Genomic DNA, 18,102 nt, shown 5'->3' on the forward strand with positions numbered 1-18,102 from the left:
TTTCTTATATAGCTGTATGGTTTTGGCTTGACTTCAATTATTATTTTATGGAAACAAAAAAAGTCTTGAAGATGTCAGAAGAATATTTTAATAATATCGCATATGTTTATAATTCTGTTTACTCCATTCATAGTTCGTTATTAGAGATGTCAATGTTTGGCTGTGTCACCTTTGGCACCTCACAATACAAAATGTTTTCCTTCTGGGTATAGGTGGCATAGGGCTCAAATTCTTGTGTGTTCTAGGAAGACAGAGACAAAGGGTTTAGACACTCGCTTAATCAACAAGCTGAACATCATTTATTACAATATAATGGTCTTACAAATTCTTGAATGAGTATAAAATCCCTGTGAATATCAAATTTTACAATGATTATTACAGGAATCATGCAATTAATCGTTACGGTCATAAAATGTACAACTGTCGTGGAATAACTAAGAGCTCTGCCATTTCTTTTTGGAAATGCTTAACTGCCTCTGACTTTACTGTCCCAAATCAAGACTAAATGAAGTGGAATTGGGAGTTAGGAGACTCATGTCTGGCGATCGCACACTGTGAACCGCCCCGTTTACTCCCTCCAATGTCCGTGTGAAAGGAGATCAATCAATTATCTGTCTGTCCCCTTCCCTGACACTTGCAGCATTCCCTGTTTTCCTTTAGCCGTGATTATTCACTCAGCATCCCCTGCTCTGAGACTTTGTACAGCCGAAGGGGATTTTGGGGAACGTGCTGCAGCCAGAGTGCTTTAATTCCTTGATCTTGGTCCGCCATTAACTACTGTTTTTTTTAAAGTTTCTCAGCACCTAGTTACCCATTGTATTGTTAAGCTAATCTGGTCTGCTGCTAGTGTGGTATCCTGTTGGATTACATGTTGGTGACTTGGCTGTTTTCTGGACTTGGGATCGTTTGCTGCCTGGACCGACCTTTGCTTGTCACACCAACTCAGCTTAACCCCTGCAACTTTGTTTGGTGGACCAATACCCACATGTTACCCCTGGCTCTGATTCTGGACTTGTTTCTACTAAATCTTCTATTGTGTTCCCTGTACTACTTTGCGTTCCTAGTCCTCTGCCAGTCTTCCCCAGATGCCACTGAAGTTCTGGGTGGGGGTGGGGTAACCATGTGCTAGGATGGCACAACCAGACAACCTTGGCTAAGTGGTGGCTTACTATAGGTAAGGAGTGTGGAGCTAAATTGGGGAGTTGATGCCTGGTGAGCACTGGTACTGGACCAGGGCCTTATATTGGCTTGTTTCAGTGACCACAACAATGTCTGAAGCTGCTGGATCAGCACAAAGCAACACACTGTATATAGTATTTCAGGTAGCAGCATATGCATTGCATCTCATGAGTCTGTTGCTTAATCCATTTATTCCTTCTCCCATTACCTTACTTATAAAACCTTTACACACTTTATTTGAGACCAAGTGAGACCAAGAGTGCCATCTCGGGATTCCTTTCTCTATGCAATGCAGGCCAATAATGTCAGATGGAAGGGACTGATAGAGCACTGCACAAAGCTTCCAAAAAATTTCATTGCACCCCGCCTAAGTCCTTCTCACAAGTCCTCAGGCCTGGTACAAGCTGGACAAGCTCGTGTGAGGAGTTATGCAAATATTAAAATATTTTGTTGGATAGTCTGGAAATGCTACATTTACACATTGCCCACTATAGGTAACTCCCCATGTGATGCTCAGTCTGTGATTGAAAGAACTGAAATGCATTTACTAACAAGGGATGGACCAGGGCCAGTCAGGGCTTTGGAAGGAAAGGGATAGGGGATGCTGGATGCCCTCCAACTAGGATGTCAGGAGGTAGAACATGGACCACATACACATATTATCAGGGTCTTCCTTAATTATTTTAATCTACAGGATGCATGGCATTCAAACACTAAGAAAACTAATAATTGCTGCACTGTGCACCTTCAATGTGGAGCATTCTTCTGCAGCAAGATATCTTCATTCTGATGGCGAGCATCATTTAACCCATGTCTTCAATGCACAGGTCATCCTAAATCTGCCCTCACCATCAGGTTATATCCAGGTATGGACACTGCTTGCAAAATACAATTCGGAATGATCCAGGGCATTCATTTGTGTCAATTATCTACTTAAGTTTTTTCAAATTTAAAGCAGAACTAAACCCAAAAAAATGAAATGTCAGTAGACAGTAGAAGTTTCTGGCAGAAAAGACATGTAAAGTCCAAAAAAAATTATAAAACCTTTCCCTGGCTCCTGGAGACTTTTTGTTTTCCAGTATCACTGTGGGCCATGCAATGTAGAGATCGGCACTATACGTGGCACTGTCGTAATTAGATCCACATGCCGGGAACATTGTAACCCAATGTGCACTCAATACACATTTAATTGCCAACAAGGATCACCTTGCACATGGAAAAGAATTAGGAAAAAATGGTGGCACTGGGATGTAACAGGATCCTGGACTTATCATTGCTGCACATCTACAGAAACGTACCTGTGTGCCAAAATCAGCAAGAATATACATAATGGGAAAAGTTCGCCCACACCAATGAGAATTTAGTTCTGCTTTAAGTAGAATAGAAAAACTAATTATACCCTACAGAAAGACACTCTGATCCTGGGAAAATGCATGTTCCTACCAAAGAAAAAACTTTACAGGGTAGCCGTAAAAGTAACAATCCAAGCAGCTTCTGGTAAATCTCATGTATTATCTGTAACATATCACAAATTAGCTTGAGATTTCACTTTCATAACTATCAGTTCAACACATACCTCTGCAAAACCATCCTCGCATTGCGTGGGAGATGTGTTAGGTACATTTTTGGAGTGTACTCTGCAAATAAAAGCCAGAAAAATGAATTACTTTAGTAGCTTGATGCAGCTTAGGATCAGGCAATTTTTAGTCTTGGATTTAGAAGATGAATTTTGGATTCCTCGCTTTCTGTTCCCATCTACATCTGTGTTGGGAGCTCTATTCTAAGCTATTGTATTTGATGGGTGTTAGATAGAACAGAAAGGGAAAGTAAAACCCCCTAATTTACACACAGATGGCAGACTCTAAGTGATCAAGGAAACCTGTATTGGATCTAGTCCAGGATTAAAAACATTTGCCAGTAACAGCAAATGATATTTAGGAAATCCATTCCAGGGATGCTGGTCACCGAGGTTTTCCTATGATAGTCTATCTTGTTTGGTTATGAAGGAGTCACTGGTCCACTGTGTCTAGTAAAGTGAAGAATGGTTAGAACCTTATTCAAGATTTTACTTGTACTCGACTAGCAAAAGTTCTTGTATAAATAGTGAGTATCAAATTAAACAAGACGTAAGGAACTATCCCAGTCTGGACAAAAAAACAAAGAGGTGCTAAGCCATCCAAAACTAGTTATAACTTTAAAAAGGGGCTTCTCTTTATAATGATTGTCCAGGCTTAGTCAAAAAATAAGTTTCTACTATGTTTAGAATTTTTTTTTGTGTAAGCTTGACACTGCAATGAGAGTTAGAGCTGAACCCAATTTTAGGACGACTTTACATACACATGGAAGTGTATCGATTTAAGACGTCCTGAGTAAAATCAGTGTTTCAATGTTATGTTGGCAGTTTAGATTCCCAAAAGGCCTTCCCTAAAGGCTGCTCCAATTCTCTCGAAGAATCGTGGCTATGCCTGAGTTTTAGCCCATCAGGCAGGACTGTTGGGAAATGGCTGGATCACCCACACCTACCTAGAAACCAACAGGTGTCCAGGTTCCCCAGTCGTATTATTCATCCTATTTGGCTGACTTTGAATTATTGTCAATGGCAGTAGTAAAGACTTTGTGAGAAGGGTGGGGTCTGCTCTATCCCAACAAATAGAAGGCTGCTGGTAAATCTATTCCTGAGGAAGTGGACAATTAGAGTCTAAGAAACGCACCAAAAATGTTGGTTGAATTTATTATTTGTAATCATGGTATACTTTTTTTATATATAAAGCTGAACAATAAAGTTACCTGCCATTTGATCCCATATATTGTGGTTGGTTTCAGAATGTCCATAATTAGTCTGTTCTCTATAGATGAGATCCTGTATGTTGACATGCATGGCATCCCTATGATGTTGACCAGCAACTTTTCAGCCAGGTTGCATATTTTTATAACTTTTCAGCCAGGTTGCCAGCTTCCCAGACCAGGTCCCCAGATCTCCAGATCCCTGTTTTCCCCCCACAATGCCTATTAAGGTTAAGCTGTAGGGGAATGTCTCTGTCACGATAGGATGTTTTATTGGTTAATCCTCCTATCACTGTTACTGTGGAATGTCATGATCATTAAGGGACCTGTTACCAGTGAATTAGCACGTCACTGGATAATTTGACTATTTTTGAACTCTTGTTGATATCTGTGTCTTTGCTGCCTTTTAAAAAATATATCACAGCTATACTGCAGTTTTTGATTTCCTCTGTGGTTGATGCTGCTATAACTGAAGTATGGCATTGAATTTTGAGGCTGTCAAGGTTGATCTCAATTTTTCTACATTAAAAAAGTTTCCAAAATGGTTTTCTTCCATAGGCAGCATGGTGGCTCAGTGGTTAGCTCTCTAGTCTTTGCAGTGGTAGGTCCCAGGTTTGGATCTCAGCCAGGAGACTATCTGCATGGAGTTTGCTGGTTTGCCCTGTGTTTGTGTGAGATGTTGATGTTGCTATAGCTGAAGTATGGCTTTGAGGTTGCCCTCAATTTTTCAAAATGCTATTTTTACTGACCAAATATAAAACGTGCTAAATAACACATCTTACTTAGTTATAATTTACCTTTTCTGCCCCCTTATTTTAGGTTTAAGATCAGAATGAACTGAAGCAAGTGGGTCAGTAAACCAGCCAGCTCTGTAAAAGTTCTGATTGTGATTACTTTAAAGAATATGCATAGCCTCCTCTTCTCCCTCCAGCAAATAGAATAAAGGCAGAGTGGGGGTAAGACAAGTGATAGACGCTACATTAAAACATAATTTATTCTCTTCCTGCAACCCAAAGCTTTGTGTGAGCATGGCAAGCAGATAGCAGAAACTTCAGCTTTATATATATATATATATATATATATATATATATATATATATATACTGAAGCAATAATAAATGTTGTTTAAAGCAAAAAATACATGCAGATACAATTTGTAATTGTAGAAATACCTGACATGTTTGTGTATCCCATGGATAATACACAGGGCAGTGAGGATAAGTATGGTAAATCCCACAAGGATGTAGATAACAACTTTATCTGCTCGGAAACAAGAACACATAGTGGTCAGCACATAATAATGGAACTTTGATAACAGTGCATGGTAATGGAACGTTGAAGACAAAGTTGGGCAAGTCATGGCCAAGGTGCCATTGGACCCACCCATTATGTATAACTAAGTATCTACCATCCTTCCCCCTACTGTTCTTGGTTGTTTTTTTCTTTTTGTTTCCTATCATCAGTGTCCGTAGAAAGAGATGGAAGGTTATCCAATGATCCCAGTAAAAATATTGGCCAGAGGCAGAGCTGTCTAATCTCAAAGGGTTTCACAGGAGAATGCACCTTAACAAGTAGAGGTCCTTTCCATCAACCCCACCCACTATCCCAAACAAAATCAGATGACATTATATGTTATATTCCAATACTGCAGGAAAGTGTTGATACTCTAAGCGTTGATTTACTGAGTTTAGGCTTTTTACATTGCAATCTTATTTGTCTACTTGAGAGGGATATTTCACGTAGCTTAGTGTATAATATGAAGCTCTGCTGACTTTAACCATCCAATCATGTGCATGGATCTTGTTTTTTAGATATCCTTGCATGTGATTGGCTATTTTTTGCAGAAAGAACTTCCACCACTGCAGCATTGTCAAGGTCAGTGAACTCCCAGTGGAGTCACATACAAAAAAAGTGAAATCATCTCAACCTTATTGAACAAACTAAAGAAGAATTTGAATGGAATAGGAAAACATAACTGCACTAAAAATTAGTTTGGAAAAACCTTCTCTATCCAAAAGTAAAGGAGGATCTTTGACTTAAGTTAAAAGGACTTAATTTATGCTTTAAATTGGTATATGGGATAAAAAAACATTACTGCATTTGTTTCAAAAAATAATTAGTTAGACAATGGCTTGATGGGGAAAAGCTTTTATAGTCAAGTGAGTGACAGGGCAGCACGGTGGCTCAGGGCTTAGCACTCCGGCCTTTGCAGCAGTAGGTCCCAGGTTCGATCCCCAGCCAGGACATTATCTGCATGGAGTTTGCAGGTTCTCCCCGTGTCTGCATGGGTTTCCTCCGGTTTCCTCCCACATCCCCAAAACATGCAGTTAGGTTAATTGGCTTCTCCCTAACAATTGACCTTAGACTACATTAATGACATATGACTATGGTAGGGACATTAGATTGTGAGCTCCTTTGAGGGACAGTTAGTGACACAATTATGGGCTATGTACAGCGCTGTGTAATATGATGGCGCTATATAAATACTGTATAATAATAACTTCTGTGACTATACCAGGTAAGAAAGCCTAAATGATATAGGTGGTGGGGAAAACAGTTCTCATTACATACACTTACCAATTTCTCTTTCTACTTGAATGGTCGAATTCCAGGGATTAGAAAATGTAGGGTGAGACACAAAACACGTCACACTGACTCCAAGTACCCTGTCTGTGCTGATTACTGTCCAAGTATCATCTGATTCCTTTATTTTTGTAGTGTTTATATCACCGGGATGTGGGATCCAGGAGATCTCTGCAGCTGGGAATCCACCAATGGCTTTACACTCTGGAAGTCCAGAGCTGCCAACATCAAGAGACACGGAGGGCTGGACTACACAAAAACAATACAATTCAATAAAACACAAATAAAATATTGATCATTTAGTGCTGGGTTATTTTTGTCAGTATTATAGATGTAGCTACAGGAAAGCCAAATAATAAATTGGGACCCTGTTATGGCCATTCGACCCCTCTTGCTAGGACCCCCAGAGTAGTCTCAAAATTGTTTCTTACGATGGTAGGCAGCATGGTGGTTCAGTAGTTAGCTCTCTGGTCTTTGCAGTGCTAGGTCCCAGGTTTGAATCTCAGCCAGGGAACTATCTGCATGGAGTTTGCTGGTTTGCCCTGTGTGAGTGTCCTGTTTTTTCCCACATTCCAAAAACATGCAGTTAGGTTGATTGACTCCCCCCCCCCCCCCCATATTAACATTAAACTGTAATATTGACAAATGACTATGGTAGGGACATTAGAACGTGAGCCGCTTTGAGGGACAGCTAGGTACATGACTATGTACTTTGTACAGCGCTGCATATTATGTTGGCGCCATATAAATACTGGATAAAATTATTGTGTAATATTAGTTTTTGACAGGTAAGGAAAAGTTAGACCATCTTTGTAGTTTTTATAGCTGTCCATGTTTCTATTGGGGGGATTCATCACCTCTATATGTACTGGTGACCATTGTCACTACGAAATAAAAATAAAATCCAAAATATTAATGTGGTTTTCAGACGTGAGGGGCACCTGACCTGGAGGCAACTGCTTGACAGTAATTTCTCTTACTTTGACATTCTATTGGTGTATTTGAGATGATAAGTAAAGGGGGGAATTTCCCCAATGGAATCTGGGAATCAAAATAACTGGCTCTTACCTTCTCTCCATATGTCAGTTACATTTCTCAGTAATTAAGGGGGAACACTGCTGTCATTTCCTTGGTCATAGAACAGTCCATGGCCCTGGGTGGTAAATCCAAACACTGACCTAAGGGGGACAGTCACATTCTGATCAATAAATAAAAGTGCTGAGTGCTGTGACTGGCTAAGGGAGCACAGACAAGGTAAGTATATGAAGGTTGGTGGTTGGGGGGGCGCGCACCTTGCATAGTTGCTCTATACTTGTGTTAGGTCAACTTATGTTTGGTAATTATCATATTAATCTTCTGGTGCTGTATTTTTTGCTCAAATGTTGGAAGACTCAACCTGCCTAAACAGCTTTTTACATTTTGTTTCATAAGATCTATACGATATGGCTGACATTTAGAATTGTGATTAATGTTTGTAACACTTTAATGAAATTGAAATGAAAAAAGTTACAACACACCCAATACTTGTAAAATGGTTGTATAGATGAAGGTCCCCTTAGGATCAGAGATTTCACAGGTATAATTCCCTCCATCAGATATCTGGGTGTCCTGGATGGTCAGTGATGTATTGGTAAGTGTAATTCTTGTACTGCAGTTGGTGTGTGTTTCTGGTCCTCCTTTGTATAGTGCAGCATATGATGATAAACATGAAGAATTATTATTGTGATGAATCTTCCATATAACTCCTACTAATTGGTCTCCACCATGGCCTCCACATTGTAGAACTGTAGACGTGCCTCTTCTCCCAACCACAACGGTAACATCTGAAATTCAGAAATTATTATTTCAATTAATTTATCTAGAGCAGCAGGGTGTATGAAACCGAAAATTTAAGTGCAAGTGGGTGACACCTTTTGGCTAACTCCCCTTATAATTTCATTACTCTAACATCATTAGAACATAAAAAAAACTGCCCATCAAAATGTGCTGTTTAGTTACACATTACTGCCCACTTCTAACACTTGAACTTCAATTTTCCTGGAATTGGGAGGTGTAAGAAATCAAACATGTGTGGGGAACATCTGTGGCAACCATCCCCCACAATTCCATCACTATGGAATCATTAGAACATAAACTCTGTCCACTAAAAGAAATGGGGTCAAGATACTGGAAGGGCACAGTGATGTGTAACAGGTGAGTTTTGATGGACAGAATTTTTTTATGCTGTAATGATGCCATGATGATGAAGGGTTGAGGGTGTGAGCCACAAGTGTCCCCCACTAGCACCTTTATTTTTGTTTCCTTGCACTTCTCCATTCTGGAGAAATTGGGGTTCAAGGACAATTCTAGTTCTGTGAATGTAAATATGAATAAATACAGCAGCTATACATATAAAGTATCACCATGCAGGTCTAATATTAACAGTGTGTTTCTTTTCTTAGTTTTAGAAAAGCAGAAATCATAGTAAATACAAATTGGGAATACGTTTGATATGCCTTCTTCATTGCTATTTTGTAACTGAAGTTCAGAGTTTTAAGATCATTTTTTTTGTTTTTTTATTATTACGTTTGTTATTTTTTTTTAATTAATTTTTTATACATTTTTTAATTTGTATAAAATTATTATATTTTCATGTCATTTACAATTATAACAGTGTAACCCTAAAACATGTTCTTTTCAAATTCAGGCTTTTAAAACAGAAATATTGGAAAAACATTTTTTGCAAAACATTATTGTTGGAAAAGAAAGCCTAGTCACCCCTCCCCCAAATCTATCCCCAAAGAATGTTTGTAATAATTTTTTGTCTGTATGGTTGCAAAATTACATGAAAAAAGGGTCATAGTGGGAAGGTAAAAAAAGTGAAATTAAAGTTTTACTTTTAGAAATACACGATCAGGCAGGTCATTAATGCAGAATTGGACAGGCGATGTCCCTTCTGCTATAATCTCTTACCGGCCTGAATGCTCCGAGCATCCGGCAAAAAAGATGAGCTGTGCAAACACAGTAATAGCTTTGGTTTCCAGTATACCCGCCATTCCTGGCTTCCTCTATGTGTACTAGGAATGAATAAACATTTTTCCAGTCTGGCCAATCAAGATGGTTGAAGATGATTCACTGGAAGAGAAGAAAAAAGATGGCAGTACCCATGCTGGGAACCAGGACAGGTGAGTAGCATGGGTTTAGCTCCTCTTTAAGTTAGATTTGTAAATGTCTGCCTACAAAATATCATATATACTGTAAATGAGGAAAGACTTTTAAAGGATTAAATTTGACATTCACCAAACATTTTTTGATGGAGAATCTTCCAGGTCCATGTGTTTTCAATGCACTGACTGAATCTCCACCAACGTGTCCATATAGGTCAAGGTGATGGGGGTTTCTCCATTATTAAGACCCTGACCTCATTAGTAGATTAGGGAAATATTATACCGTAGATTAAATGCTTTCATCTAGAGCTGCTGTCCTTTTGTTACTCCGCAATGTTGAACCCGGGACTGTCCCTGGCACTCAGGAAATGTTTTTAGCTGTTGCAATTGCTTAGTGTGAATCCATTTTTGTGTCATTTTGATTCTAGAAAACAGAGGAGTCCCCTTTGTTCTGCTGCCTACAGAATGAACTTTTTCCAAAAACATCATCATCGTGCACTGTCATATTACAAGAAGTGTACAGAGTCAGGAAATATAATTTATTGTCATGTTTTCTATGACTGAACACTGAACATGTTTCATATTAATGACTTCTACTTTCTGTTTCAGTTACCATTTACTTTTATCAAGGATATCATATTCTAGATTATATAAAAAGGTAAAGGCTAAATAAAGTCACGCTTCCTTGCACACGTATTCACATACATTCACAACAAATTTACACCTTAGCCTTGCATGGTACTTTTCCACTACTGTCTACAGGTGACTATTTTCCAGTGTCTGCACAAACCATACTGAGATCAACTGAACATGTAAAGAAATTAGGTAAAACTGCGTTCTTTTGTAGGGTGATTGTTGGCGTTAATGAAGGCAGGAGCATGTCAGAAGTTGCCAAGCACCGTGGTTAGCACAGATCCCTTCATTTTATAGCAAAGAAACTACTTCCCACCTCTAACTGATATTTCCAAGGATTGAACACAAATAAATTACTACAATGCTACAACATGGTTCACAAAATCATTATTAATCAAGAGTGGAGGGAAACTCAATAAGTCTCCACTTTGAATCCGTCACTTATCCCTTTCTGTCTGAAATGGAGAGGAGCGGGCATTACGTTTATACTGCCTGTGGTCCAGTGTATCCATAGAGTCGTTTTGATCTCCAGTCTTAGATTGGTCAGCATGATGGCTCAGTGGTTAGCGCTCTACCCTTTGCAGTGCTGGATCCCAGGTTCATATCTCAGCCAAGATGCTATCTGTGTGGGTTTCCTCTGGTTTTCATCCCACATTCCAAAAACGTGCAGTTAGATTAATTGGCTTCCCCCAAAAAATGTAACTTAAAGTCATAGGACTATGGTAGGGACATTAGATTGTAAGGCCCTTTGAGGGACAGCTAGCAACATGAGCTTTGTACAATGCTGCGCAATATGTTGCTGCTAAATAAATACTGTGTAATAATAATTGTTTTTTGTATGACCAGCGTGCAATTTTCAATGGATCCTCTTCTTCTGTTATTCATCTGTTGGTCTCATCATCTTTGCTTACTGGCAGTAAGACATGTGATAAGGTGGAAATGGTTCATTTCATTACAATAATTAATGTACCTAGAAAACTTAGAATACAGCTCAGCCCCCAACCTATACAACCAAAATAGATGTTTTTTCACAGGATGGTTTAATTTTACCCTTCACTTATTTGAGGACCAGAACTTCCTTTTTCTCTTCCTTCGCTTGTACGGAGATTTATGCTTTGGTGGGGAAGAACCCAATTTTGATGGTTTATACCTTGCATCTTCTGGGCTGTTCAATTTTTTCTATCATATAACATCGAGATTATCCCTTTTGCCTCGGGGTCACGTACGTATAAGCGATCAAAATTTGTCAGGGCCCTTGGGGAAGACGACCCCCTCAGCTGGGATCGTATAAAAAGTGTTATTTGTAATAATTGAAAAGACTCCAAGGGTGGAATGTCATGCCTATTCCTGGGAGCCGATGGGGGTCTGCATTTTGGAGGGGCCCAGAAATTGGAAAATTTTGTATAGACCATTATCCAACCACCACCTAAATCGTTGTGGCTTCTCAAAACCTGGTGAAAACACAGTTTTCCTAGAACAATGGAGAGAGGAGAATGTACAAGTTCCCAGACATGTAAAGATTGCCTTGGGAATCAGGTTGGAAATACTTGGGCAAGCCTGATGGGGAATCCATAGCAAATTTTCACTATGACCGGGGAAATTTCTTCTGCCTCCATGGAAGCCCACAGTGGGTGTCCCAATAAAACCTTTTATGATGTTAGAGGAGCAAGTTGTGCTGCTACATAGTATGAGTGGAGGTGTGGTACTGAAAGGTCTCCATGATTCCGTGGTTGAAAAAGAGTCTACCTAGATATACGTGGTCTGTGTGAATGCCATATGAAATCCAACTTCTTTTTCTGTAAAAAGTTAAGAATGGAAGGAAGAAACTTCCCTAGCGGTAATCCCAAATGTGACCTGGGGTAAAAAAAAGTTGGTTGGAACACCTAGGGATTGGAACACCTAGGGAAGGTTAGTAAATACAGCGCTTACCTGATCCGCCGGGGTCCTGCGCAATCCAGCGCCGCAATCTCTTTCTTCTTCCTGCTTCTGCATCCAATGAGTCACCAGGGGAATTCCCGGTGACGTCGGTGCGTGTGTACGTTCCAGCCAGGCAGGACGGGAAATTCAAAATACATTTGTATTGCATTCAATATAAAATAACTGTATTGAAGGCAATACATTGGATTTTTATGTGTAAAAGCAGTACATTGTTTTCAAGAACATTTATTTTACAGTATGTATAATAGTACGAGTATAATGTGTATTTTTTTTTTTTAATTAAAATTTTTTTTATTACATTTTTTTTTTAAATATATAGATTTTTAATTTATTCAATTTATTGTTTTGAAGTGATTTTGTGTTTCAAACTTTATTATACTCATACTATTATATTAGACTGTAAAATAAATTTTCATGAAAAACAATGTACCACTTTTAGACATAAAAAAACGGAAAGAAATGAACCGCTAGGGAGGTTAATAGGTAGTACCTGGATGCGTCCCAACCAAGATTTTTGATACATTTTCCAGGACTCCAGTAAAGAAATTAGATGACGAACCAGTTCCGGGATGTTGGCAGCATACAGAGTATCATAAGAGGGTGTAATGCGCACTCCAAGGCATTGGTCCAGTTTTCAATGTGATATCGTCCTTTTACACATCTCTTATTTCTTCTATCTCTCTGCCCTCCTATCTTTCTCTTTCTTCTTCCCAACTTTCCATTAAAATGTTACTACCCTATTTACTTTAAATATATTGGAAAGTTTATTTGTTTTTGATAAGCAGATATTTGTTAATATTATTAATTGTTTGTGTCACATAGCATTTTTTAACCTTTTCTGTAATATAAAGTATTTTAAAAAACATTCTTCTGCAGGATTCTGCATGCTGGAATTATGTTATTAAATGCAATCCCAGAATGGTTTCTGATCATTTAATACTTCTACCTGATATTTCTACCTGATAAATAGGTATGAGAATCAATCCGAGCTATCAAAATTGGACACATTCTGATTCTGAAGCTGCAAAGTTTGGGAATCTAGATAACAATAACCCTTGACAAAAAAAAAAAAAACATTGAGCACAATATTATAAACTGGTCTGGTGCCAGAGCTTTCCAGATGCCAGTCATCCAATTTAATGTCTATAATTAGCCATCTCCTCAACCTTGGGTAGCTAGTTGCACCTCCCAGCACATGGTTGCCCTCCAGGACTTCTATGCGCGAGGGATGGCATCTTGGAAAGGTCTGACAGAGGGCCACGAGCCAACAAATAGTGCACAACAAAGGATTCCAGCAGAGGCAAGTCCAGTATACAGAGCCAGAGGTCATACGCATGTAATCAGTCTGCCAAACAAGGTATCCAAGTGTAAAGGCAAAGCAGAGTCCAGAGTCACAGGCAAAGGTCAATCCAGACACTCACAGGGTCAGGAACCAGGCAGATTCAGCAACAGGAAATCTAACAAATAAATACACCAGCAGTAGGTCAGCCATGCTTAACACTACAACTGGCCACGGGTGACTGTGAGAGGCTATAAAGTCCTAGCAGCCAATTGCATTTATAAAAAAAAATTAAAATGAAATATCATCTGAAGCCTCCAATACATTTCTACTGAATTAGTTTTGTTAAAAAAATAATTAATTGCACAAAAACACCTTGTGAAAAGTCTGTATTTCATATCTATGGGACAAAGCTTTTGGTTCCAATAACCACAAAATAATGTTTTGTGGTGATATTCTGAAATTTTGTGAGTACACAAAAGCTACTCATACACAACAGATAACAAATACATTTGACCCCAAAATAATTCTCTGTTTGCCCAACATGAGAAAACTACCCTCACTATTACAAGCAAGTATGTCAATATGAGAAGTAAAGTTGGGTCCAACAGTTGGGTATTTGCAATCCTCTCAGTGTGGTTCTATTTATAGGAAGACATTTTGGAGTGAAATGCTGGTTCTTTGTACCAACAGCTCAACTAAGATGTTTGTTTTGTCTATTATATTCAGTCTGCACTGGAAACTCATGGCAGCCAGTAATTTGGCCTTCTCAAAGCCCAGATGGAATGGCCATTGTATGCAATGACTTCGGGAATAGCTGCATAACCAGTAAATAGAAGAGATCTTGGAAGACCATTCAGTGTCTAGGAAACCTGTGGGACCGTAGAGTAAGCTAAGGACTCTTCTCCAATATTGTCCCCCTAGATCAGTGTTTCTCAACCCGGGTTCCTCCAGAGCTAGGGACTCCTTGAGCAGTTTGCTCCTCTCAGGTCAGTTTAGGTGACGTCAATAATCTTTTTGGCTATCTGTAAGGGTCACATTCTTCACAATGGCCAACAATGTAAGTGGCATTCTTCCTACTGATCACCATGCTGATGTATTGTGAGCAATGGATATAATAATTAAAGTGGGGGTTCCCTGAAGACCCGAACGTTTATGGTCTTAAGGGGTTCTCCATGTGTAGGAGGTTGAGAAATGCTGTCATAGTCTAAATAAGTGTGTATATGCAGGGCTAAGGGTGCACAAATATTTTTTTCTTTTGTACCAGGAGTTTCACTTTAACCCACACTCTCCTAATTTAGACTACAATCAGCTTTCCCTATGCATATTACTCAGACATGTCCTACTGTTATCACCAGCCCAGAATCTGCTCTGAGAATCTACAGTACATACAGCTATCAATGCATTCACCTAAACAGGAAGTAGCTGCAAATTGGTTAGATACAATCAGCAGCTCTGAGCTTCAAAACAGTAATAAAAAAGTGATACCAAAATTTTAGAAGGAAAAATTGACCCTTTTGTTCCTCTAAAGCCCCCATATATTGCCCTTTACATAGGACAACATCTTCTGCCCTCTTCTGCACTGATACCACTTTACCTCCCTGGTAATCCCAAGTGTGACTCGCTGTGAATTTTCCATACCAAAAGCGGTAACCCTGAGCAACACTCTGGAATTGGCAGCGAGTTTAAAAACTTACCTGGTAAGCGGTTCCTGCGGCGTCCTTCAGCAGTGCCCACGGCATCTCCCGGCAATGCCCGGCATCTGTGTTATCTGGCGATGTCCGGCATCTGCGTCCCCGGTGTGTGAACGTTGGGGACGCGAGGCCAGGGGAAGCAGATGCCGTACTGGCATCTGCTCGCGAGTGTGTGGTGGGGGGGACGGGATCATGTGGCTGTGAGGCGGGACCAGGCGGAAAATTTGAAATACTAAGCATTTTTATATGTACTGCTTTTACATTACTTAGTATTCATACTGCCAGGGAGGTTTTAAAAACATTCTGGACAAGTCAGAAACTTGGTTTGGACCTGTAATATATACAGCTGAAGTAGGTAATGTATTATAGTAGTAGCTGCTAGTGCTTGTTCTCCTTGGGGTTTTTCTACTTTATGATTTAATTAGGCGGCCCTCCAAATAACATGGGGGTTCCTAGTCATTGGAGGACCATTACAAGCTATTAAACTAGAACTATATACATCACTACTTAGTGTCCCCTATCCCGTCATAGGGGGCACCACCTTCTGCCTTCTGTCTTCCTATATCCCAATCTTTGCCCATTCTGATTGGCTGGGCTGGGATGACATAACTCCCGCACAGACGCCAAGGAAAGGTGGGATTGTTGGGCTTAGCTGTTCATGTGCAATTTGACAGCTAAGCAGTGATCAAGCAAGTAAGAACAGACATTTCCACCAATCACCAATTTTCAAATAGAATTTTGATTCAGGTAGACAACCCATAGGTATCTGATTTAATAAAGCTCTCCAAGACGGGAGAAGATAGACTATTATAGGAGAAACTGGGTTATCCAGTGATCCACACTTTTTCTCCAATGAAAGTCTATTTTACCAGTCGTGGAGAGCTTTAACAAATCAGCCCCATATTTTCAAATATTTTGCACCCAGAGCAGAGAGGAAGAGGTATTGACATGCAATGATGAACATTCTAGCCTTATATTCTTGTCTATGGAAGAGGCTCACTGACACACCAACCAGAGGAGCTTCATGGAGCTTCTAAAAAAACACACTGAACCACTCTTCCTACACTCTGATATTCAGGTTTTTGGTGGTTCAGTACCGATTTCGAAGCTATGAACTGCAACGGTACTGCTTGGATAACCAACTATATGAACATAGCCTAATATAATACTGTTTGGTCTGTCTTAGTTGTTGGAATCACAGGACTTCTTTTCTACTCCTGTGACCAGTATTCTGTGCTAGAGTGTTTTGTTTTAAGCTTCTCTCATTATATTACTATTAATATTATTATTATTAATTTTTATTTATAAAATGCCAAATTATATTTCACAGTGCTGTACAATAAATGAGGGATGAAGATGACAAACCTGCATACTTGCCAAGTATGAACTATGACACAGGAGGAGAAGAAGACAATGTAAGGCTATGCACACTACAGGTGATTTCCGTCTGATAATGGCTTCAGGGCTGATATCGGATGAGAATCTGGTATGTGTACAATGCTCGTCCTCTTTCCTGGTGGATTCATGAACAATGGTAATGAAAGTAAAGGGGAGAGGGTGCAGCGTGATGCCACTTCATCGTTATGCCCCCTCCCCTCCCTGTAAAACAGATGTATGCGTGCATCGTGCAGTCTTTTGTCATTGTAAAGGATCGTGAAAAATCCTTTCCAACGACAATTATTGTACATATGTGTATCTGGTAATGTTTGGCATTGTTATATTGTTACATTTGTTTTTTTTACATAGATCAGAAGTTTAATTTTTGGCCCCCATGTTTGTGTGGGTTTCCACCAGGTACTCTGGTTTCCTCCCAAACCCTAAAAACATGCAGTTGTGTGGGAGTTGTGAGCCCCTTTGTGTGACAGATAAGGTCATGACTATGGACTATGTACAGCTTAGCGTACTTTGCACACCGAATTGAACTTCAGGACAATGTTGGTGTCTATGCTAGACCACATAAGCAGATCTAATGCAAATTTTGTGTTAGATCAACCAATCTGATTGATGTTCTGATCAGTAATTGATTAATAATAAATCCAAAAACACTACAATAGATTCAGCTTTTCCAATAAGGTTCCCAAATGCAAGTGAATTCCAATCAGATGCACTTAATGACTGGTACGCATGGCTTTTTTCAAGTGAATAAATGATATTTATGTAAAAGCAAAGTATTGCAAGTCAGAATTTAATATTCTTTGCCTTTACCTGCAATTTTACAGGAGCTACACAAAGCATTACTAATAATAGAAAACCCCTTTAAATCGCTCTTCACACTTGTAGATCATAGAGGTAAAGGGTGATCTTACCTTTTGTTAGTGTATATCCACAAATACCCAATATCAGGATGAGAACAATCATGTCGATTGTAGATAATATATTTCAGGGTTATTACCGAGCATTACAGTAAAACTATCCTCCTTTGGTTTTCAATATCTTCTCACAGCTCAACCTTTACGCTCATCCTGCTTTATAGGTTCCTGCTTAAAAACCACTAGCTTAAACTTCCTGTAATCTAATTTTAAAATCTATAGAGCAACAAAGGCTAAAAGACCAGCATAACATATAAATATAAATATGTATATATATATACCTTTAGAGTGTGTTAAACTGTAAGATAATTCTTAACAACAGTGGAGATTGTGATGGGTGTTACTTTTTCACTTGACTGTTGTTATTGATTGGATTACTGGAGATGAAACAAATATGAATATATATTTATAGAGAGGTGCAAAGTCACTGTGTATCATAACCTATTGAAGCATTTTTGTTCCCATAAAGTAGCGGTTTCACTTCTTTAAGATACTTCTTCACTATTGTTCCAGCATCAGTGACAAACCATTGTTCTGCAACTTTCTGATAGTGACAAC

At 39.2% G+C, this 18,102-nt stretch overlaps 2 protein-coding genes across 2 annotated transcripts in view; one reads left to right on the forward strand and one right to left on the reverse strand.

Moving 5' to 3' along the window:
• LOC140321616 (OX-2 membrane glycoprotein-like) overlaps nt 1-18,102 on the forward strand; it is a 77,868-nt gene that overhangs the window by 35,904 nt on the left and 23,862 nt on the right. The gene's annotated exons all lie outside the window — the stretch shown is intronic.
• Nucleotides 55-17,645, reverse strand: LOC140321614 (cell surface glycoprotein CD200 receptor 1-A-like). The gene is made up of 6 exons (XM_072398358.1): nt 17,542-17,645; nt 8,063-8,368; nt 6,540-6,794; nt 5,135-5,222; nt 2,756-2,816; nt 55-241 (listed from the first exon to the last, which is right to left on the reverse strand). Exons 1-6 carry the CDS (start codon nt 17,591-17,593, stop codon nt 128-130), a joined length of 876 nt encoding a protein of 291 aa, XP_072254459.1. The 5' UTR covers nt 17,594-17,645; the 3' UTR covers nt 55-127.

The sequence above is a fragment of the Pyxicephalus adspersus genome, chromosome 1, assembly GCF_032062135.1.
Source record: "Pyxicephalus adspersus chromosome 1, UCB_Pads_2.0, whole genome shotgun sequence".
Classification (NCBI taxonomy): Eukaryota; Metazoa; Chordata; class Amphibia; order Anura; family Pyxicephalidae; genus Pyxicephalus; species Pyxicephalus adspersus.